Source organism: Pogoniulus pusillus, chromosome 15, assembly GCF_015220805.1.
Source record: "Pogoniulus pusillus isolate bPogPus1 chromosome 15, bPogPus1.pri, whole genome shotgun sequence".
In the NCBI taxonomy this organism is placed as follows: Eukaryota; Metazoa; Chordata; class Aves; order Piciformes; family Lybiidae; genus Pogoniulus; species Pogoniulus pusillus.
Genome location: NC_087278.1, coordinates 2,379,486 through 2,403,150, shown reverse-complemented (window position 1 = coordinate 2,403,150; position 23,665 = coordinate 2,379,486). Strand labels below are relative to the sequence as shown.

The 23,665-nt window shown below is 48.3% G+C and overlaps 1 protein-coding gene across 6 annotated transcripts in view; it reads right to left on the bottom strand.

Moving 5' to 3' along the window:
* The window catches only part of CEP290 (centrosomal protein 290), a 69,788-nt gene that overhangs the window by 26,237 nt on the left and 19,886 nt on the right, over window positions 1–23,665 (bottom strand). For all 6 annotated transcript variants that reach the window (XM_064154938.1, XM_064154942.1, XM_064154941.1 and 3 more), the window contains 20 exons: window positions 23,036–23,136; window positions 22,862–22,949; window positions 22,296–22,405; window positions 20,378–20,462; window positions 19,087–19,229; window positions 17,258–17,422; window positions 16,450–16,599; window positions 15,180–15,295; window positions 13,761–13,863; window positions 12,210–12,440; window positions 10,561–10,734; window positions 9,481–9,592; window positions 7,575–7,780; window positions 6,554–6,705; window positions 5,999–6,110; window positions 4,653–5,108; window positions 3,868–4,032; window positions 2,582–2,689; window positions 2,366–2,500; window positions 456–722 (listed from right to left, as the gene is read on the bottom strand). In XM_064154938.1, the coding sequence (XP_064011008.1) occupies window positions 456–722; window positions 2,366–2,500; window positions 2,582–2,689; window positions 3,868–4,032; window positions 4,653–5,108; window positions 5,999–6,110; window positions 6,554–6,705; window positions 7,575–7,780; window positions 9,481–9,592; window positions 10,561–10,734; window positions 12,210–12,440; window positions 13,761–13,863; window positions 15,180–15,295; window positions 16,450–16,599; window positions 17,258–17,422; window positions 19,087–19,229; window positions 20,378–20,462; window positions 22,296–22,405; window positions 22,862–22,949; window positions 23,036–23,136 (3,179 nt within the window). The remainder of the gene's footprint in view (window positions 1–455; window positions 723–2,365; window positions 2,501–2,581; window positions 2,690–3,867; window positions 4,033–4,652; window positions 5,109–5,998; window positions 6,111–6,553; window positions 6,706–7,574; window positions 7,781–9,480; window positions 9,593–10,560; window positions 10,735–12,209; window positions 12,441–13,760; window positions 13,864–15,179; window positions 15,296–16,449; window positions 16,600–17,257; window positions 17,423–19,086; window positions 19,230–20,377; window positions 20,463–22,295; window positions 22,406–22,861; window positions 22,950–23,035; window positions 23,137–23,665) is intronic.

Sequence of the window (23,665 nt, the reverse complement as noted above, 5' to 3'; positions counted from 1 at the left end):
CCACTTCAGATCCTGGCAAGCCACAAGAAGGTCCCCTGGGAACCTCCTCTGCTCCAGCCTGCACAGCCCCAACTCTTTCAGGCTGTGCTCACAGCAGAGCTGCTGCAGCCTCTGAGCATCCTCCTGGCCCTGCTCTGGACACTCTCCAGCATCTCAACAGCCCTCTTGTCCCAGGGGCTCCACACCTGGATGCCATGGTCTGGTTGACTGGCTAGGGCTGGGTGCTAGGTTGGACTGGATGAGCTTGGAAGGTCTCTTCCAACCTGCTTGATTCCATGATTCTATGATTTTTAGTTGGAATCAATTCCAACCCCCTGCCATGGGCAGGGACACTTCCCACGAGCTCAGGTTGCTCAAGGCCTCATCCAACCTGGCCTTGAACACATCCAGGGAGGGGCAATGAAATAAAGCAGCAACAAATCCAAGTGAAAAAGTGTGCAGAAAGACCTCAGCACCTCTCTTGCTTTGGCAAGCAAACGTTGGTATTTCTTTAGCACTTCATCCTTCTGATTCAGTCTTGCTTGCAGACTTGCAACGGCTTGGTGAGCATTTTTCATGGCATGCTGGTACTCTGCATCACCTTCTGGTTCCCCCAGCTCAGCCAGGACTTTTTCTCTTTCTGATGTCACAGGTATTTGAAGCCTTAGTTCATTGATAACTCTGTCCCTGGCTAAAACGTTTTGTTCAGCTTTCCACAGAGCAGTTTCCTTTTCTTTCAGTTTCTGCAACAAAAAGGGTGAAGTGTTGCATTTTCAGGATCGAAACACTGCAAAAAAAGTTGTTCTTAAGAACATATCATTGCCCATTACAGAAATGTAGCTAAGAGGACTAACAGACACAAATCCACAACCTCCCCAGGCAGCCTATTCCAGTGTCCCACCACCCTCACACTGAAGACCTTCCTAAGATCCAGTCTAAACCTGCTCTCTCTCAGCTTCAAACCATTCCCTTTTGGTCTGTCACTAAACACCCTCATGAAAAGTCCCTCTGCAGCCTTCCTGCAGGATCTCCTCAGGTGTTGGAAGGCAGCTCCAGGGTTGCCACAGAGTCCTCTCCAGGCTGAACACCTCCAGCCTGTCCTCATAGCAGAGCTGCTCCAGCTCTTGGATCATCTTTGTGGCCTCCTGTGGGCTCACTCCACCAGCTTCTGTGTCCTTCTTATGCTGGGGACAGCAGCACTGGAGGCAGGACTGGAGGTGAGATCTCAGCAGAGCAGAGTCAAGGGGCAGAATCCCCTCTCTTGCCCTGCTGCCCACACTCCACTGGCTGCAGCCCAGCACCCAGCTGCCTGCTGGGTTGTATGAGGGCTCTGCTGGCTCCTGTTGAGCTTCTCCCCAATCAATACACCCAAATCTCTTTCTTCATAGCTACTCTCAACCCACGCTACACCCAGCCTGGATTTGTGCTTGGGATAGGCCTGACCCAAATGCAGGAATGGTTTAGGTTGGAAGGGACCTCAAGGATCATCCAGTTCCAACCCCCTGCCATAGGCAGGGACACTTTGCACTAGAACAGGCTGCTCAAAAAACCTGCACTTTGATTTGTTGAACCTCGTGCAGTTGGCACTGGTTCACTTCTCAGGCCTGTCAAGATCCTTGTAGACAGATCCCTGCCCTCAAGTGAGTCCACAGCACCACACAGCTTGGAGTCAACAGCAAACTGTGATTCTATTGTTGACATTTTAGCTGTGTTAAATATTCCTAAAGGACTGGACACACCTGAGTGACAGCTATAAAAGGGTAGTTGTTACATAAACCCCCTGAATCATGGAATCATACAAACAAGCAGGTTGGAGGAGAGCTCCAAGCTCACCCAGTCCAACCTAGCACCCAGCCCTGGCCAAACAACCAGACCATGGCACTAAGTGCCCCAGCCAGGCTTAGCTTCAACACCTCCAGGGACAGTGACTCCACCACCTCCCTGGGCAGCCCATTCCAGTGCCAATCACCCTCTCTTCCTCCTAGAACTCAGAACTCTCTTCCTCCTCACTCTAGAACTTCCTCCTAACATCCAGCCTAGACCTCCCCTGGCACAGCTTGAGGCTGTGTCCCCTTCTTCTGTTGCTGCTTGCCTGGCAGAAGAGACCAATGATCTATGGTAGGGTGTCCCTAGGGCTTGGAACTAGATGGTCCCTTCCAACCCTGGCTGATTCTATGTTTCTATGTTTCAAACCCCACCTGGCTACAGCCTCCCTTCAGGCAGCTGCAGGCAGCAATGAGCTCTGCCCTGAGCCTCCTCTGCTGCAGGCTGCACACCCCCAGCTCGCTCAGCCTCTCCTCACAGGGCTTGTGAGGTGCAGGGAAGCACGAGCTCTGTCCCTCTGTGTGAAGTGACAGTCTCTGTGTGAAGTGACAGGTTGAGTTACCTCTTCCAGCAATCTGCAGGTTGCTCTGGTTTCCAGGATTGTCCGAAGATGCTCCTGAACCTTCCTCAAAGCCATCTCAAGCTGTTGGGAGAGTGGCAGACTCGGGTCTGGATCTGATCCTGTAGCCTCTTCTAACTGCAGAGAAAAACTCCTGTGAGCTGCCAGCTCTGCAAAGGCTGCTGCTGAGCTTATCTTTGGTGAGTGCAGTGGAGGTACCTTCAGAGCTGTACTGAGCATTTCGTGTTGCTGCTGGTCGCGCAGGTCCAGCTGGCGCTGCAGTTCCACCTCCCTCTGGTCCCAGGCCAGCTGTCTTTCTTCATGGAACTGCAACAAACGTTTGGGAAAAGGCACTGGATTTCTTGGGAATGGGAATTTGGTAAGCAACTTAAAAAAACAAGATCCCCCAGGTGAAAAACACTCAGATGTGACATTAAAAAGAATGATGGAGCTAAGATACAAATCTCTAGGTTGCAAACTTACTGGGAAGGACTTTCCTCTTGCAAAGCAGGGAACTTTGGCCACAACAACCCCATGCAGAGATACAGGCTGGGGTCGGAGTGGCTGAGAGCAGCCAAACAGAAAGAGATCTGGGGGTGCTGATTGATACCCGCCTGAACATGAGCCAGCAGTGTGCCCAGGTGGCCAAGAGAGCCAGTGGCATCCTGGCCTGCATCAGGAATGGTGTGGCCAGCAGGAGCAGGGAGGTCATTCTGCCCCTGTACTCTGCACTGGTTAGACCACACCTTGAGTGCTGTGTTCAGTTCTGGGCCCCCCAGTTTAGGAGGGACATTGAGATGCTTGAGTGTGTCCAGAGAAGGACAACAAGGCTGGGGAGAGGCCTTGAGCACAGCCCTATGAGGAGAGGCTGAGGGAGCTGGGATTGGTTAGCCTGGAGAAGAGGAGGCTCAGGGGAGACCTTATTGCTGTCTACAACTACCTGAGGGGAGGTTGTGGCCAGGAGGAGGTTGCTCTCTTCTCTCAGGTGGCCAGCACCAGAACAAGAGGACACAGCCTCAGGCTGTGCCAGGGGAGATTTAGGCTGGAGGTGAGGAGAAAGTTCTTCCCTGAGAGAGTCATTGGACACTGGAATGGGCTGCCCGGGGAGGTGGTGGAGTCGCCGTCCCTGGGGCTGTTCAAGGCAGGACTGGACGTGGCACTTGGTGCCATGGTGTGGCCTTGAGCTCTGTGGTAAAGGGTTGGACTTGATGATCTGTGAGGTCTCTTCCAACCTTGGTGATACTGTGATAAGGAACAGGCTGCTTCAGAGAATCACCAGGGGTGAGGAAGAGCAATAAGCTCAGCAAGTCCAACCATTACCTAACCCTATGAGGGCTACCAAACACCATCTCCTCGAGCACTGTACCTAGGTGGCTTTTAGATACCTCCAGGAACGGTGACTCGACCACTCCTGTTTCAGCCTTTGAGAATCTCTTTGGCAGGGAAGTTTGTCCTACTGCCCAACCAAAGCCCCTGATGCCCTTCCAACATGCAGACAGACCTACCTTGTTCTGCTGCACCATTTCTTCCTCCAGGTTATTGATGGTGCACTCATATTCAGAGATGATGTTCTGCAAGTACTTCACCTCTTCCTTCTGCTTCGCTAACTCCCGGTTGAGTTTAAGCTCTTGCAGATGGAGTTCCTCCATCTTCATATGCCACTCAATCACCTCAAAGTGAATGACAAACAGGGTTACAAGAGAGCTGGGGAGGGACTTTTTAGGCTGTCAGGTTGTGATAGGGACTGGGGGGAATGGAACAGAGCTGGGAATGGGCAGATTCAGACTGGATGTGAGGAAGAAGTTGTTCAGCATGAGAGCAGTGAGACCTTGCAATGAGTTGCCCAGGGAGGTGATAGAAGTCTGATCCCTGGAGGTGTTTCAGGCCAGGCTGGATGAGTCTGTGGGCAGCCTGCCCTAGGGTAGGGTATCCCTGGCCATGGCAGGGGGGTTGGAACTAAGATGATCCTTGACTGACTCTGTGATTCTGTGACCTAGGTGATCTTTAAGGTCCCTTCCAACCCAAGATCATCTGCTTTCAACCCCTTGCTATAGGCAGGGACACCTCCCATTAGCCCAGGGTGCTCAAGGCCTCATCCAACCTGGCCTTGAACATCTCCAGGGAGGTTGTGGAGCACAGAAGCACCCAATGTGATCAAAGATCACATTGGGTGCTTCTGTGCTCCACAACCTCCCTGTGCAACCTCTGCCAGTGTCTCACCACCCTCAACCTGTGCCAGTGTCTCACCACCCTCCCTGAAAAGCTAATTCCAAGCTGTAAAGCAGCAAACCTTTTGAGCTCCTCTTGTATCCTTCAGTGCACTGATTAACTCTTCCAAACCTTTCAGTTTCAACTCCAGCTCCAAAGCTCTGTTCTCCTCCTTCCGACGTTCCTCTTGGGCACGTTGAGCTTTTTCTAGTACCTTCAGTTTGTCATTCTGCAACTGAATCATTGTCTTAGAGAATTTTTCTTGCTGTGCCAAAGGCAAAGCACCACTGAACTGTCTCCTCAAAGCCTGAACTGTCTGCTGGAGATGTTTGGCTCTGTTCCTTCCTTCCAGTCTGGCAAAGTATAAGGCTTGCTCCTTCTCATCCAGCTTCTGCTCTAAACGTAGGTTATGGATCTCCAGCTTCTGGAGTTTCAGTTGAAGTGTCTCCAACTTGCCTGCAGCAACAGCTTCACTACCTTGAAGGGCTAAGATGTGTTGATGCAGTTTTGCAATTGTTGCTTTTTCATCTGACTGTGCCTGAGAAGAAATGAACAGAACAAGTGGATTTTTTTCTTTATTGATGATCTGGAGCAGGGGATTGAGTCCAGCAGCAGTGAGTTTGCAGGTGACAGCAAGCTAGGAGCAGCTGTGGAGCTGTTGGAGGGTAGGAGAGCCCTTGCAGAGGGAGCTGGCCAGGCTGGATGGGTGGGCAGAGGCCAAGGGGATGAGATTGAACAAGGCCAAGGGCAGGGTTCTGCACTTTGGCCACAACAACCCCAAGCAGCACTGCAGGCTGGGGCCAGAGTGGCTGAGAGCAGCCAGGCAGAGAGGGAGCTGGGGGTGCTGGGAGAGAGGAGCTGCAGAGGAGGCAGCAGTGTGCCCAGGTGGGCAGCAGAGCCAATGGCATCCTGGGCTGGCTCAGGAGCAGTGTGGGCAGCAGGACAAGGGACCTACAAAAAAGCTGGGAAGGGACTTTTGAGGCTGTGAGGGAGTGGCAGGAGTGGGAGGAATGGAGCAAAGCTGGAGGTGGGGAGAGTGAGGCTAGAGGGGAGGAGGAAGTTCCTGAGCAGGAGAGTGGTGAGAGGCTGGAATGGGTTGCCCAGGGAGGTGGTTGAGGCCCCATGGCTGGAGGTGTTTGAGGCCAGGCTGGCTGAGGCTGTGTGCAGCCTGCTCTAGGGTAGAGTGTCCCTGGGCACGGCAGGGGGGTTGGAACTGGCTGCTCCTTGTGCTCCCTTCCAACCCTGCCTGATTCTATGACAATGTCATCTAAAACTCTTCAAAGGGTATTACCACCACAAGGACCAAGATCCTTCTGAAATGCTTTTGTAGGCCTTTAACTCAATGTCAGATTACTTTTTTTTTCATTTCAGGGCATAAAAACCCAAAGAGTAATCCCAAAAACTGTTTTAATAAAGGCAGAATGTTACCTGATAGTCCAAAATTTGCATTCTAAGAGATTCCACTTCCTTATCTCTGTACTGCTGTTGTGCTTCCAGAGCTTCAACTTGCATTTTGGCTACATCAGACAGTTCTCTTAACCTTGCAGGGAAAAGAAGAGTACTGAGTCACCCTCAGGAGAATAACAGAAGATGCTGATTTTGTTTCCTCCTTACAAAACATTTGACACCTTTGCTCTTTCCAGCAACTCTCCTCTATTGCTTGTGGTCATTGTTATGATGATTCCTCTGTACTGCCTCTCAGCTTCTTCACAGGACATCTTCCTGCAAGTTAGGGACAGGTTTGCTAGCAGGGAGTGTCAGGACTGGAGACAGTGGTTGGAGAGCAGGCAGGAAGAAAGAGACCTGGGGGTGCTGGTAGATAGTAGGCTGTACATGAGCCAGCAGTATGCCCAGGTGGCCAAGAGAGCCAATGGCTTTAGGTGCCAGTCATAGCTAAGTAGTGTATCCCATGAGCCTGGAAAACCTAAATCCTTGCATGCCTCCAACCATGCTGCACCAGAGATTTATCCTCTCAGCACTTACTTTGACACTTCAATCTTGAGCTCCATCTCATGCTTCTCCAGCTCCACGATTTGCTGTCTGTCTGCATCACTTACTGCCTTACTCACACTCTTGGAGAGTTCATCTCTTAATTCTTGTTCCACTTTCTGTGCCTCCAGGTTGATTTTGGTGAGCTTAAAAAAAAACCAAACCCAAAGCAGAACAAAGCAATAAACCACAAAAGCAAAGCCAAACCAAATGGTGTCAAGCACATGACTGCTCCCAAGCCTGCAAAGCAAAAAGCACCTCCAAAAGTCCCTTTTCAAGTCATGATAAGAAATATGTAGCTTTGTTCAGAACCACAGAATGGTTTGGGTTGGAAGGGACCTCAAAGCTCAGCCTGTCCCAACCCCCTCCCATAGGCAGGGACAGCTCCCACTGGAACAGGTTGCTCAAGGCCTCATCCAACCTGGTCCTGAAGACCTCCAGGGAGGTTGTGGAGCACAGAAGCACCCAATGTGATCTTTGATCACATTGGGTGCTTCTGTGCTCCACAACCTCCCTGGGAAACCTGTGCCAGTGTCTCAGCACCCTCAACCTGTGCCAGTGTCTCACCATCCTCACTGCAAAAAACTTCTCCCTAACATCCACTTTCAATCTCCCCTCTGTCACTTCAAACCCATTCCTCCTCCTCCTGCCATTACCAGACCTTGTCAATAGTCCCTCCCCAGCCCTCCTGGAGCCCCCTTCAGATCCTGCAAGGCCACTCCAAGGTCTCCTGGAAGCCTTCTCCTCTCCAGGCTGCACAGCCCCAACTCTCTCAGCCTGTGCTCAGAGCAGAGCTGCTGCAGCCCTCTCAGCATCTTGGTGGCCTCCTCTGCACTGGCTCCAACACTTCCATGTCCTGCTCGTGTTGGGGGCTCCAGAATTGCACTCAGGACTCCAGGTGGGGTCTCAGGAGAGCAAAGGGGGAGATCCCAATCTCCTTTCTCCCTGTTTTCATGCCTGCAGCACACAAACACAGGCTTTGAAGATGTGCCAAATGAAATCTCAACTGATTTACCTCAGCAAACTTTGTTTCCAAATCCACATTCCTTTCTTCCAGCTGCTTCACAGTATTCCTTAGATGCTCATACATGCGTTGGGAATGTTCTGCTCTCTGCCTTTCATTCAGCTCCTTCATTTCCAGCATTGTGATCTTCTTAGATATGGATAAAATCTCACTGTTGGTTATTGCCTTTGTGGCCTTGTCCATGGCATTGTCATCCCCTACATTAAACACAAAGCTATGTCAATGAAGGAATACCTAAGCTGGTTGGCTGTGAAAAGTGTTTGCATCAGGAAACAGAACAGGAGTTTGGCTTTATCTTTCTTGGATGACTTCATCAGAGCTCCTCTACTACTGTTGTTCAGCCTGGAGAAGAGAAGACTCCAAGGAGACTTTCTTGCTGCTTTCCAATAGCTGAAGAGGTCCCACAGGAAGGCTGCAGAGGAACTTTTCATTAGGGTGTTCAGGGACAGGACAAGGGGGAATGTTTTTAAGATGAAGGAGATTAGGTTCAGACTGGATCTGAGGAAGAAGTTCTTCACTACAAGGGTGGTGAGACTATGGAGTAGGTTGCCCAGGGAGGCTGTGAATGGCTCTTCCCTGTAGGTGTTCAAAGCCAGGCTGGATGAGGCCTTGAGCAGCTGAGTCTAGATGAGAGTTGTCCCTGCCCAGGGCAGGGAGGTCAGAGTAGATGATCTCTGAGGTCACAGAATCACAGAACCAGGCAGGTTGGCAAAGCCCCTCAGGACCACCAAGTCCATCCTAGAACCATACTCTACAAGATTCACCTTAAAGCATAGCCCTGAGCACCACATCTAAACCACCCTGAAACACAGCCAGGGTGGGGGACTCCTCCACCTCCCTGGACAGCTCATTCCAGTGCTGGAGCTTCCAAACTGACCCATTCTGTGATCTCAGACTGGAGGTGTGCTTATCTTGCCTTATTACACATACCAGCAGTGTGGCCAGGGAGGGGATTCTTCCCCTCTACTCTGCTCTGCTGAGACCCCACCTGGAGTACTGCATCCAGCTCTGGAGCCCCTGGGACAAGAGGGCTGTGGAGATGCTGGAGAGTGTCCAGAGCAGGGCCAGGAGGATGCTCAGAGGCTGCAGCAGCTCTGCTGTGAGCACAGACTGAAAGAGTTGGGGCTGTGCAGGCTGGAGCAGAGGAGGCTCCCAGGGGACCTTCTTGTGGCCTTCCAGGATCTGAAGGGGGCTACAAAAGAGCTGGGGAGGGACTTCTGAGGCTGTGAGGGAGTGGCAGGAATGGGGGGAATGGAGCAAAGCTGGAGGTGGGGAGAGTGAGGCTGGAAGTTGCTCAGCATGAGAGTGGTGAGAGGCTGGAATGGGTTGCCCAGGGAGGTGGTTGAGGCCCCATGGCTGGAGGTGTTTGAGGCCAGGCTGGCTGAGGCTGTGTGCAGCCTGCTCTAGGGTAGGGTGTCCCTGGGCATGGCAGGGGGGTTGGAACTGGCTGCTCCTTGTGGTCCCTTCCATCCCTGACTGATTCTATGACTCTACATCAGAAAAGTATCTCACTTGAGTAAAATATCAAAGAATCACAGAATGGTTTAGGTTGGAAGGGACCTCAAAGCTCAGCCAGTTCCAATCCCCTGCCATAGGCAGGGACACCTCCCACTGGAACAGGTTGCTCAAGGCCTCATCCAACCTGGTCCTGAAGACCTCCAGGGAGGTTGTGGAGGATGTGACCAAAGATCACATTCTGTGCTTCTGTGCTCCACAACCTCCCTGGGCAATCTATGTCTCCCCACCTCCTTGGGCAACCAGTGTCCTCATCCTCACCTCAAAGAACCCTTTCCTAACATCTAGTTTGCATCTCCCCTCTGCCAGTTTAAACCCATTCCTCCTTGTCCTATCATCACAAGACCTTGTCAATAGTCCTTCCCTTCATGTTGACACTTGCCCAGTTTGGCCATCTGCTCCCAAGCCTGTTCCACAGTGTGAAGCTTCTCCTTTGTGATCTCCAGTTCCTTGTTCAATGCATTGATTTGTGACCTCAAGGACTCATTCTCACGCTGCATGACAAAAGCAGAACAATAAACTGTTGGACTGTAACAGATCTGATGCTTTAAATGAACATTTATGGTTAACATTTCAATGATATTTCCCTCTGCACAATCCATAACCTACATACAAAGCAAGAGAAGGGCAAAAAGCTTCCTCTTCAGTGTAAAAATGCTACTCTTGCCTTTCTGTCTGTCTTTCTTTCTGGTTGTCTTAAAGGTTACCATGAATTTTCATCCCTGACTGTGCTCCAGTGCTCAGAAAGGAAAGGAAAGGAAAATGAAAGGAAAGGAAAGGAAAAGGAAAGGAAAGGGAAAAGGAAAGGGAAAAGGAAAGGGAAAAGGAAAGGGAAAAGGAAAGGGAAAAGGAAAGGGAAAAGGAAAGGGAAAAGGAAAGGGAAAAGGAAAGGGAAAAGGAAAGGGAAAAGGAAAGGGAAAAGGAAAGGGAAAAGGAAAGGGAAAAGGAAAGGGAAAAGGAAAGGGAAAAGGAAAGGGAAAAGGAAAGGGAAAAGGAAAGGGAAAAGGAAAGGGAAAAGGAAAGGGAAAAGGAAAGGGAAAAGGAAAGGGAAAAGGAAAGGGAAAAGGAAAGGGAAAAGGAAAGGGAAAAGGAAAGGGAAAAGGAAAGGGAAAAGGAAAGGGAAAAGGAAAAGGAAAAGGAAAAAGGAAAAGGAAAAAGGAAAAGGAAAGGAAAGGAAAAGGAAAGGAAAGGAAAATTAAATGAAAGGAAAGCAGTTCCAGCCCTGGGATTTAGCTTCTCTCTTTCCATTAAATGAATCACAGAAAGGTTTTTTCTTTCCTTAGGGTTCAACCAACACAAAAATTCCCTCTGCATGATCCATGTTTGTTCTCCTTTGGACCACTAAGTTGCCAAGTTGTGAGAGTTCAACCAACACAAAAATTACCTCTACATGATCCATGTTTGTTCTCCTTTGGACCACTAAGTTGTCAAGTTGTTAGGGTTCAACCAACACAAGTATTACCTCTACATGATCCATGTTTGTTGTCCTTTGGACCAGCAAGTTGTCTTTCTGCAGCATGTCTCTGTATTTGGCAGTCAGGGCATTGTACTGCTTATTAGCCAGTTCTAGCTCAGCCAGGGGGACACTGCCATCCAAAGCTTTTTGTAGAGCTGCAATCTTAAAGCTGGCCATTTCCTGTGAAAATAATCCACATCAGGTGCAAATTCATCAACATCAGGTGCTAATTCATCAACATTAGGTGCTAATTCATAGAATCACAGAATGGCTTAGGTTGGAAGGGACCTGAGAGATTATCTACCCAATCCTCCTGCCATGGGCTGGGACATCTCTCAATCAGACTTGGCTGCTCAAGGCCTCATCCAACCTGGTCTTGAGTACACCCAGGCAGGTGGCATCCACAACCTCCCTGGGTAACCTGCTCCATAGCCCCACTACCCTCACACTGATGAATGTCTTCCTAAGGTCCAGTCTAACCCTACTCTCTCTCAGCTTCAAACCTCTCCCCCTTGTCATGCTTATGAAAAGTCCCTCTCCAGCCTTCCTGTAGGATCCCTTCAGGAATTAGAAGGCAGCTAGAAGGTCTCTCTGAAGTATTCTCTTCTCCAGGCTGAACAGCTCCAGCTCCCTCAGCCTATCCTCATAGAAGAGATGCTTCAGTCCTTGCATCATGTTTGTGGCCTCCTCTAGACTCTTAATGTCCACCTAAACCTCCCCTGGTGTAATCTGATGCTATTTCCTCTTCACATATCAGTTGCAATAGGAAAGAAACCAACCCCCCACCTGGCTCCAATCTCCTTTCAGGAAGTTAGAATCATAGAATCAACCAGGTTGGAAGAGACCTCCAAGATCATCCAGTCCAACCTAGCACCCAGCCCTATCCAATCAACTAGACCATGGCACTAAGTGCCTCATCCAGGCTTTTCTTGAAGACCCCCAGGGATGGTGCCTCCACCACCTCCCTGGGCAGCCCATTCCAATGGGAAATCACTCTCTCTGTGAAGAACTTCCTCCTAACATCCAGCCTATACCTACCTCTCTTGTAGAGAGCAGTAAGATCTCCCCTTAGCCTCCCCTTCTCCAGACTAAACACCTTCAGTTCCTTCATCTGTTCCACTCCATCCCTGTTCTCCAGACACTTCATCAGTTTTGTTGCCCTTCTCTGGACAGGCTTCAGGCTCTCAAGGTCTTTCTTGTAGTGAAAAGCCTAAAACTCAGCCTAGTATTCAAGCCTCAAAATGTCCTTCTTGGGAGTGAAAAGCCCAAAACTGAGCCCAGTATTCAAGCCCCAAAATACCCTTCTTGGAGTGAGAGGCTCAAAACTGCAGGCAATATTCAGGCCTCAAATGTCCTTCTTGGAGTGAGAGGCTCAAAACTGAAGGCAATATTCAAGCCTCAAAATGTCCTTCTTGGGGTGAGGAGCCCAAAACTAAAGCAAGTATTCAAGGCTCAAAATGTCTGTCTTGTATTTAAGGGCCCAAAAGTGAAGCCAGTCTTTGAGATGCTTATTCAGAGAGGATTTAGAGAACATTTCCAAGAGCATTTGAGTACCAACCTGAATAAGTGAGTACTGCTTGCAAGAAAAGAGCCAAATGCATTGACTGCCAAGCTGCAGACATGAAAAGGTGTCACCTTTCTGCTACAAACTCTACCTTGAATCGTTGCAGGTTTCCAATCCTGCCCATAACTGCAGCCTCCATCTGTGTTATCTCAGCCTTGAGTTGCTCATTTTCCTTCCTGAGATGTCGTTCTGCTTCAAGCACTGTGGTGTACCTCCTCGTTAGGGACCTCTCATTAACTTGGAGAACAGTTATCTTCCTGTTATTTTCTGCCAGGGCTTTTTTTGTTTCATCAGGATCCAGCTGAAGTGCACTGAGTAAATGCTGTGAAAGAGATTTTCCTTGCTAAGAAGCTTGGAGAGAAAAATGTGCCACTCAACTCTGCAGCCAAGCTTTATTCCACCTGGGTTAATCTGGATGTCAAACCTCCCTCTGTCTCTCTGAAATGATCTCTTTTTGCTAACAGGACACACCCACACACTCAAAACAGACTCACTCTGATGTGGGTCAAGAACTGGCTGGAGGGCTGGGCCCAGAGAGTGGTGGTGAATGGTGCCACATCCAGTTGGCAGCTGGCACTGGTGGTGTGCCCCAGGGAGCAGTGCTGGGCCTGATCCTGTTCAATATCTTTATTGATGATCTGGACCAGGGGATTGAGTCCAGCATCAGTAAGTTTGCAGATGACACCAAGCTAGAAGCAGATGTAGAGCTCTTGGAGGGTCCAGTCAACCAGACCATGGCACTAAGTGCCTCATCCAGGTTTGGCTTCAACACCTCCAGGTACAGCCACTCCACCACCTCCCTGGGCAGCCCATTCCAATGCCAATCACTCTCTCTGACAACAACTTCCTCCTAACATCCAGTCTGAGCCTGCCCTGGCACAGCTTGAGCCTGTGTCCCCTTGTTCTGTCGCTGGCTGCCTGGCAGCAGAGCCCAACCCCACCTGGCTACAGCCTCCCTGCAGGCAGCTGCAGGCAGCAATGAGCTCTGCCCTGAGCCTCCTCTGCTGCAGGCTGCACACCCCCAGCTCCCTCAGCCTCTCCTCACAGGGCTGTGCTCCAGGCCCCTCCCCAGCCTTGCTGCCCTTCTCCAAACACCTTCCAGCACCTCAACATCTCTCTGCAATGGAGGAGCCCAGAACTGGACACAGCACTGCAGGGGTGGCCTGAGCAGTGCTGAGCACAGGGGCACAAGAACCTCCCTGCTCCTGCTGCCCACACTGCTCCTGAGCCAGCCCAGGATGCCATTGGCTCTGCTGCCCACCTGGGCACAAGGCACACCTACTTGTGTCAAAGGTAGAGATTTGGCTTTTCTGATCAAAGAAGCCTGCTCTTATTAAGATTTTGAAAGCAAACAACACATTTTCATTGATCATTGACAGTAATTCATTCAGAGAGATGCTTCATGTGAAAAGGTTCACCTGACCCTCATCCAAATTCCACACTGCCATGTAGCTCTGTGTACACACAAACTGTTAGTCACACTCCCTAAGACACCAATGATTAACTCCCTTCTGATCTGATTCCAGTCACAACTTTCTCCCTTCAACTTATCCCCCAGCTGGCAATTTATACCATTTTATAAGGCCTTCTGTTCTCTGTCTTAAAAGCCTTTCTCAAACATGAAAGCAACAGAATTACTTACAGAATATGCCTTCAGTTTGGTAGCATCCTGTTCTTTCTGCTCTTCCAGCTTCTTTTTCTCCTCCTTCATCTCTTCTGATTCTTTCTGCCAGCTTTCCTTTTGGCTAAAACACAGTAATTAAACATTTTCTTATAGAATGAGGGAGTAAGGCCAAGTGCAAGGTCTTGCATCTAGGTTGGGGCATTCCTTGATACCAATGCAGGCTGAGGGATGATGAGATTGAGATCAGCCCTTCAGAAAAGGAGTTGGGGATGTTGCTGGATGAGAAGCTGGATATGAGCACTTGTAGCCCAGAAGGCCAACGGCATTCAGAACCCACCTGGATGTGTTCCTGTGAGTCCTGCCCTAGCTGATCCTGCTTTGGCAGGGGAGTTGCACTGGACTCTCAAGGTCCCTTCCAACCCCTGCCACTCTATGATCCACTCTATGTATCAGTATAGGTTGAGGACTGGCCTGCTGGAGAGCAGTGAAGGGGAAAAGGACTTGGGAGTCCTGGTGGATGGCAGGATGGCCATGGGCCAGCAGCATGCTCTTGTGGCTAGGAAGACCAATGCCATTCTGGGGTGGGTTAGAAGGGCTGTGGTTAGTAGGTTGAAGGAGGTTCTCCTGCCCCTCTACTCTGCCCTGGTGAGGCCTCAACTGGAGTATTGTGTCCAGTTCTGAGTCCTCTAGTTCAAGAAGGACACAGAACTGCTGGAAAGAGTCCAGTGCAGAGTCACAAAGATCATAGAATCATAGAATAAAGCAGGTTGGAAGAGAGCTCCAAGCTCAGCCAGCCCAACCTAGCACCCAGCCCTGGCCAAGCACCCAGACTATAGCACTAAGTGCCTCATCTAGGCTTGGCTTCAACACCTCCAGGGGTGGCAACTCCACCATTTAAGGCAGTTGAACATCTTCATGAGGAGAGCCTGAGGGAGCTGGGGCTGTGCTGCTGGGAGAAGAGGAGCCTGAGAGGTGACCTCAGCAATGGTTATCAATATGTGCAGGGTGAGTGCCAGGAGGCTGCAGCCAGGCTCTGCTGGGTGATGCCCAGTGCCAGCACAAGGGGCACTGGGTGGAAGCTGAGGCATAGGAGGTTCCATGTGAACCTGAGGAGGACTTTTTTCCCTGTGAGGGTGACAGTGCCCTGGCACAGGCTGCCCAGGGAGGTTTGTGGAGTCTCCCTCTCTGCAGATATTCCAGCCCCACCTGGATGTGTTCTTGTGTGATCTGCTCTGGGTGCTCCTGCTCTAGCAGTGGGGCTGGAGACCTTTCGAGGTCCCTTCCAACCTCTACCACTCTCTGATTCTATGCTAGATGGAACAGATATCCAAGAGCAGCAGTTTTTATGACACTAACCAAAGAGCAGCAAAGCTTGCAGTCAAAATTCCTAACCATTCAGATGGTTGGACTTCCACAACTCAGAGGAGACAACAATACCTTTGATATTCTTTATACAGCAAGCCCTGCTGATGACGAATCACCGCAAATTTCCTCTTGTAGCCTTCCACTGCATCTTCTAATTGCTTCAGTAACTGCTCTTTACTTTCCAGTTCCTAAGAATGATGTTCCAAATAACAATGTTCATGCAGATTGGAAACAGGGAAAGACTTGAAACAGGGAAAGATTTGAAACAGGGAAAGATTTGAAACAGGGAAAGACTTGGAACAGGGAAAGATTTGAAACAGGGAAAGATTTGAAACAGGGAAAGATTTGAAACAGGGAAAGATTTGAAACAGGGAAAGATTTGAAACAGGGAAAGATTTGAAACAGGGAAAGATTTGAAACAGGGAAAGATTTGAAACGGAAAGACTTGAAACAGGGAAAGAATTTAAACAGGGAAAGAATTTAAACAGGGAAAGAATTTAAACAGGGAAAGAATTTAAACAGGGAAAGATTTGAAACAGGGAAAGACTTTAAACAGGGAAAGATTTGGAACAGGGAAATAATTTAAACAGGGAAATAATTTAAACAGGGAAAGATTTTAAACAGGGAAAGACTTTAAACAGGGAAAGAATTTGAACAGGGAAAGAATTTAAACAGGGAAAGAATTTAAACAGGGAAAGAATTTGGAACAGGGAAAGAATTTAAACAGGGAAAGAATTTGGAACAGGGAAAGAATTTAAACAGGGAAAGATTTGAAACAGGGAAAGACTTTAAACAGGGAAAGACTTGGAACAGGGAAATAATTTAAACAGGGAAATAATTTAAACAGGGAAATAATTTAAACAGGGAAATAATTTAAACAGGGAAAGATTTGAAACAGGGAAAGATTTTAAACAGGGAAAGACTTTAAACAGGGAAAGATTTGAAACAGGGAAAGATTTGAAACAGGGAAAGATTTGAAACAGGGAAAGATTTGAAACAGAGAAAGAATTTAAACAGGGAAAGATCTCAAACATGGAAAGATCTCAAACATGGAAAGATCTCAAACATGGAAAGATCTCAAACATGGAAAGATCTCAAACATGGAAAGACTTTAAGCATGAAACAGATTTGAAACATGTAAAGATTTGAAACATGGAAAGATTTTAAACATGAGACAGGTTTGAAACATGGAAAGATCTGAAACATGGAAAGATCTGAAACATGGAAAGATCTGAAACATGGAAAGGTTTTGAAGAGCTCTCCGAGTTGGCATGGCACTGGATTTGGAAAGAATTAGGTGTGTATTGCAAACCTCCATGACATGAAGGAGTAAACGAGTTACCTGTACAAGATGGATTAAGTATTCATTCAGAGAATTAATCACATGAGCACTAGAAGGAGCCATTCCCTCTGGCAGAGTCACTGCTTGCAAGACAACACTGGCACTTGCTGACTGTCGTAAGGAGCTCACTTCATTGTTCAGTTGTGCAATCTAAAGAAGAGAAAACAAAAGCCATAAAGAAGTAGCTCATTCCAATGACAATCACTCTCTCTGCCAACAACTTCCTCCTAACATCCAGCCTAGACCTCCCCTGGCACAACTCCAGACTCTGTCCCCTTGTTCTGTTGCTGGGTGCCTGGCAGCAGAGCACAGCCTCCCTGCAGGCAGCTGCAGGCAGCAATGAGCTCTGCCCTGAGCCTCCTCTCTGCAGGCTGCACACCCCCAGCTCCCTCAGCCTCTCCTCACAGGGCTGTGCTCCAGGCCCCTCCCCAGCCTTGCTGCCCTTCTCCAAACACCTTCCAGCACCTCAACATCTCTCTGCAATGGAGGAGCCCAGAACTGGACACAGCACTGCAGGGGTGGCCTGAGCAGTGCTGAGCACAGGGGCACAAGAACCTCCCTTGTCCTGCTGCCCACACTGCTCCTAAGCCAGCCCAGGATGCCATTGGCTCTGCTGCCCACCTGGGCACACTGCTGGGCAGAAGGACTTCCTGGGTCCTGCTGGCTACCCTATTCCTTAGCCAGGCCAGGATGTCATTGGCTTTGCATTCCAAAGTAACCAAAGTTACATTCAGCATCTTACAGATTGTGTGGTTTTGCTCAGAATTCTCAGAGCAGCCACTTTGGAGGCATCAAATAAATCTGCTACCTTTTCATTTGCACTTGCCAACTGGTTAGAGAAATTGGCTGCTTCCTTTTGAGCCTCCTTCAGTTCTTGTCTCAGCTCTTCATTTCGTCCTGTAAGTTGGTCCACCTGAGCTTTCAAGTGGACACCTACATCACACATCCCCTCTGAATTCTTTGATTCCATGGCCTAGGAAAAGAGAGGGAAAGGGTAGAAAAGCTTTATTTTTCATAATCAACTGGAGCCCTCAAGTTTAGAGTACTGAAATCAGCAAGAAGCATGAAGTCTTCATGTCCTTCCATCTACTTCCCCATTTCCTGATGGTGTGTTTGCCCTAGGCAGAGATTTAAATGGTTACTTTCCTTTTCTTTTTGCTCTGAAAACTCTGGGTTTAGACAAGATGTTTGAATAAGGAGTTTTCTCTGAAACACTTCCTACAGATAAAAGCCAGGCAAGTGTCATGGTAGGCCCAAATAGGCTTATCCATGTCCTGGCTTGCCCAGGCATCTTTTCCTGTTCTTCCCACTTTCTGCTGTGGGGAGAAGTAACCATAGGTAAGAGGACAAAGAACCTGTAGCCAGTGAGTCTAAGGACTCTGGCTTGTCCAGACACATTCCCCTGCTCCCCCTCCTTCTGTGCTGGGGGAAACAATTGCAGGAAAGGCAAACAAAAGCCCTGGCTTCACCTAATACAGTCAAGCTTGGCAAAGTGCCATTCTGATTGGCTAATCTATGTCCAAAGGCCCATGAGTCTCAGGCTGCACTGATAAAAAGGGATGAGCAGGTAGCATGGTGGTGCAGCTGCTGCCGCTGGTGCTACCTCATTGCATCTTGAACTGCCTGGGAACTCCACTGCCTCGAGTTAAGCAGGAACATTGTGCTAGTTTGAGCCCAGCTAGAATGTTTTGGTGGGAAGAATTAGATTACAGGCTGTGGAAAGGAAATGATGATGATGTCTACTTCACTCACAGGCTTGGGAGGTGGTGGAAGCACCGTCCTTGGAGGTGTTCAAGAGAAGACTGGATGAGGCACTTAGTGCTATGGTCTGGTTGACTGGCTAGGGCTGGGTGCTAGGTTGGACTGGATGAGCTTGGAGGTCTCTTCCAACCTGGTTGATTCTATGAACTGGAACTGGCTGCTCCTTGTGGTCCCTTCCAACCCTGACAGATTCTATGACTCTGATTCTATGATTCCTGTGTCCATCTAGCAGCTAAGCAGCAGAATTAACTGCAAGTGATGTACTGACCACAAGCACCTTCTCTTCCAGTATAATGTTTGCATTTGCTTAGTGTTCTATTTTGCCTCTTCCCTGTGTGTCTAAGTATCCAAACTGTGTGTTTTGAGCCTTGTAAATAAGTTTTCTGGGGCTATTTACTGTCAGTAAGTTTTCTGGTGGTATTCACTGTAATAAACCATGTTCACAGCTAGCAACAATCTTCACCTGGACATCATAGAATGAACCAGGTTGGAAGAGACCTCCAAGATCATCCAGTCCAACCAATCAAAATTCAGACAGATTAATCATTTTGCATAGTTCCATAACAGCAAGAGAAACTTTACCTAACCATTATAGCTGGGCACAATAAACTTACCAAAGCATTTTATATTATGCAGCTGAAGATTTGTTGTATATAGAAAAGAATAAATCTTTTTGGCTACCTCTGGTTTTTACTTCTTGAAGTAAAGCATTTTGAAAGAGGTTATCTGACATTATGGACTCTTACTTGGAAGTAAGAAACCAAAAGGAAGCTACAATTTCATTATGCAATGAGCTCATAATTGAAGAGGGGAGGGGGAAAAAAAAGAGGTTGTAAATCCTAGAAAGCTAAATAGTATTTGGAACTGAAAGCTCACATGAACCAAACGATCCAGACTGGGGATAGTTAATGCTGTTTCTCCTCCCTTCACACCAGGATCCTTTTGCATTTCCTTCACAGCTTGCAGTATTTCTTTCATGCCTTGTTCAAGGTGTTTGTTCTCTTCTGACAGCTCTTTTACTGGAATAGAAATGGGGAATGTGTCTAAAAGCACTGAAAGAATCAATTATTATCTTGACATTAAGACATCTCAGGATATTTTGTTATAACAATTCTTGATTTGATATATAAAAAGAATGTTCCTATCATATGTAGACAATTAGGAACTTAAAGGGAGAGCTGCTAAGAATATCCAGAGTGTGTTTCCCTGGAGAAATCCCATGAAAACCAGCACAGAATGGTAGGGGTTAGAAGGGACTTCTGGTGATGATCCAGTCCAACCTCCCTGCCAAAGCAGGGTCACACAGGAGTGCATTCAGGTGGGTCTTGAAACTCTCTGGAGAAGGAGACTCCACAACCTCTCTGGGCAGCCTGCCCCAGGGCTCCAACACCCTCACAGTAAAGAAGTTTCTCCTCATGCTGAAGTGGAACTTTCTAGATTCTGCTTGCCCTGATCCTATCACAGGACACCACCAAAAGGAGCCTGGCCCCTTCTTGACACTCACCTTTCAGATATTTGTAGACCTTAATAAGATCCCCTCTCAGCCTTCTCCAGGCTAACCAGCCCCAGGGCTCTCAGCCTTTCCTCATCACACAGATGTTCCAGTCCCTGCAGCATCCTCATAACCTCCACTGGACTCCCTCCAGCAGATCCCTGTCTGTCTTGAACTGGGGAGTCCAGAACTGGACACACTATTCCAGGTGTGGTCTCATCAGAGCTGAGCAGAGGAGGAGAACCTCTCTTAACCTGCTGGACACATTTTTCCCCACGTAGCCCAGGATACCATTGACACTCTTGGCCACAAGTGCACACTGCTGTCCCATGGAGAACTTCTTGCCCACCAGCACTCCAAGGTCTTTCTCCATGGAGTTACTTTCCAGCAGGACAACCTCTAGTCTGTACTGGTGCCTGCTGTTATTCCTCTCTAAACCAATAATGAAATGCTTCATGGGAACACATTCAACTTTGTTACATCTTCCAGTTTTCAATGTTCCCTTCCACCCTTTTCACTTCAGTAGTCTGCCTGCTTTTCACACATGCAGAAATGTGTCTACCTTGGAAATGCTTGGGTGCAACAAGGAAATGATAGTGAGCACAGAACAGCTAACAGAGCACAAGTTATCTGCAAGGATAATATTGCCCAGTTTTAAAACAGGTTGCTACTCACATTTAGATTGGAATTTGGCTATGACAATCCTGTTCTTCTCCAAATCTCTTTCTCTCACACTTAATTCATTTGCAAGGTATTCATTCTAAAGAAAGAAACAAAGAAACCACAAAAATGGTAAGGCAGGAACTTTCATATTAGATTTTTGCATCAAGACTCTGTGGTTGAATGAGAAGAGATGCTTGCAAACCTTGCCAGCCCATGGTTAAAGGAGAGGAGATGCTGGCAAACCTTGCCAGCCCATGGTTAAAGGAGAAGAGATGCTTGCAAACCTTGCCAGCACATGGTTAAAGGAGAAGAGATGCTTGCAAACCTTGCCAGCCCATGGTTAAAGGAGAAGAGATGCTGGCAAACCTTGCCAGCACATGGTTAAAGGAGGAGAGATGCTGGCAAACCTTGCCAGCACATGGTTAAAGGAGGAGAGATGCTGGCAAACCTTGCCAGCACATGGTTAAAGGAGGAGAGATGCTGGCAAACCTTGCCAGCACATGGTTAAAGGAGAAGAGATGCTGGCAAATCTTGCCAGCCCATGGTTAAAGGAGAAGTGATGCTGGCAAACCTTGCTAGCCCATGGTTAAAGGAGAAGAGATGCTGGCAAACCTTGTCAGCACATGGTTAAAGGAGAAGAGATGCTGGCAAACCTTGCTAGCCCATGGTTAAAGGAGAAGAGATGCTGGCAAACCTTGCCAGCCCATGGTTAAAGGAGAAGAGATGCTGGCAAACCTTGCCAGCCCATGGTTAAAGGAGAAGCGATGCTGGCAAACCTTGCCAGCCCATGGTTAAAGGAGAAGAGATGCTGGCAAACCTTGCCAGCCCATGGTTAAAGGAGAAGAGATGCTGGCAAACCTTGTCAGCACATGGTTAAAGGAGAAGAGATGTTTGCAACTCTTTCTAATCCATGGTTATGTAAGCACAAATGCTTGCAAATCTTGCTAATCCATACATATCCACCAGGGAAATTCCACAGTACCTAAAGCAAACTGAAGTGTTCTACAGAATGCAACAGAGAATCTCGTTTTCACAGCAAGAAAAAAGCACACTGGTTTTAGTTTGGAAGAGAAATACATTAAGTTTGTGGACTTGCTTTGTCACAGGATCATTTTGGTTGGACAATACCTTTAAGGTCACCCAATCCAACTGTTCTCCAACACTACCCCACCTGGTGCTAACCCATGTCTCTCATCACTGTATCTCTGCCTCCTTTAAAGGCCTTCAAGGATGGGGATTCAATCACTTCCAGTCTTTGAGAACCCTTTCAGTGAAGAAATTTCTTCTAAAGTCCAACTTAAACCTCTCCTGGTGCAATTTGAGGCCTTATCACTCTGTTCTGGGATGTTCCTGGCCAAAGGAAAATGCCCAGAGCTGCTGGCTTTGTTCACTTCTGTCCTTCCCCAAGTTCTCAAGAGAGAAAGCAGGGAGCATCTCATCTCCCTTTGGGCCTCAAACAACCAGGTTGTTTCCTCACTCCTTGGGCTCTGAAAGGTTTATTCCTGCTGCTTATGTGGGTCACACACCAGTATCTGGGGTGCAGCCATGGTGCAGGGAGAAGCCAACCTCTCCAGAGGAGATTCCCCAGCTCCCTGAGGTTTTAAGGCAGCTGCAGACAGAAGACAGACTCATCTTGTGTTTCCTGTCCCAGGGCAGGCAAAGCAGAGCTGCACATGGAAAAGGAGCAGCTTCTTTGCCCTGCTTGCAGGCAGGAGGGCTGGCAGGCAGGGCAGGTCCTGCAGGCCATTCAGAGTTGTGTGGGCATTTCTTTGCTTCAAGTGACTTTGAGGAGTGAGCTGCAGCACAGACAGAGCCACATCAGTTGTTGGCAGCCCTCAGCTGGCTGAGAGGAGAGAAGATGCACAAACCACCCTGGGAAGATGTGGCCTGAGGTATGAAGCACCCACAGCACCTGCCTTTATGAACCTACCTTTGCTTTTACTTCAGCAATATCAGGTCTGTTGCAGAAATCCAACTTCTTATTCACTTCCTTCTCCTCAGTCAAGCCATCAGCTGTCTGCACATCACCACCACTCAGTCCTAATTGCAAGTAAATGTTCAAGCAATAATTCATTATTTAACTGGTCTGCAAGCAAGGGAATATGTTCCATTTAGGATATCTAAGCTCCACTTTTCTACCCACAAAGGAAGGAGCTGCAAACCTTTCCTTTTGAGCACTTCCCTGGGAGGCAGAGATTGAAATGGGCATGTTTTTGAAACACACCTATTAGACTGAGTGGGAAAGGATGATACAGATTTACTGGGCATGATGGCAAGATCATGCTGCACCTGAGAACCACAAGTCAATGACAACTCTCAGTGATGCATTAAAAGCCACCCCAAGTCAAAAAGCTACTGGGCTGTCAGACTATAGAAATACAAAGCTGCTCACTTCTTCCTACAGATTGAATGAAATGTATTTAGCCTTGTAATTGAAACCTAAGACTATGTGATACTTACTCAAGTAAGCAAGCTCTGAGAAGGAAAAAATCCTACCTGTTGCTGCAGCTTTGCTCCCTTTCTCCTGAGCCAACCTCCGCACCTGCTTTTTCAGCTCAATTCTCTCCTCTTCCAGTCTTTCAATCTGCAAAGAATTAGTCACAGAGCAGGGTTTCATTTTGTTCAAACACACTTGTGTGCTCCAGGGCAGAAATTGGATTGGTCACTTGCCTCTTGCAAAAGAATCTGGTTTTCAGCTCTGTATTGCTGCTGCTTCAGTGTTTTGCTGTTCCTGAATTCATTTAAATCGATCATTGTCTTTGGCTCAAGACCTAAAACAGAGTATAGGCTGTTCAGTTAGCCATTAAAGAGGAACATTGATGTTTGTAATTAGTAGAAGGCTGCTAATTTAAATTAGAACATAACTAGAGGAAGGTGTCCTTGCCCATGGAACTAGATGGTGCCTAAGGTCCCTTCCAAACCAAACTATTTCATGAATCTATGAATTAAAACATAATGTTGGCAGTTGAATGTAGGTGAGCATCCTAGAAAGGCTTAGGCTGGAAGGGACCTCAGAGATCATTTACTCCAACCTCCCCACAACAGGTAGGGACTTCTCTCAATTAGATTCCACTACTCAAGGCCTCATCTCCAGGTCTGGGCTCCTCCATTCAAGAGAGATGTTGAGATGCTGGAAGGTGTTTGGAGAAGGGCAATGAAGCTGGGGAGGGGCCTGGAGCACAGCCCTGTGAGGAGAGGCTGAGGGAGCTGGGGGGGTGCAGCCTGCAGCAGAGGAGGCTCAGGGCACAGCTCATTGCTGCCTGCAGCTGCCTGCAGGGAGGCTGTAGCCAGGTGGGGTTG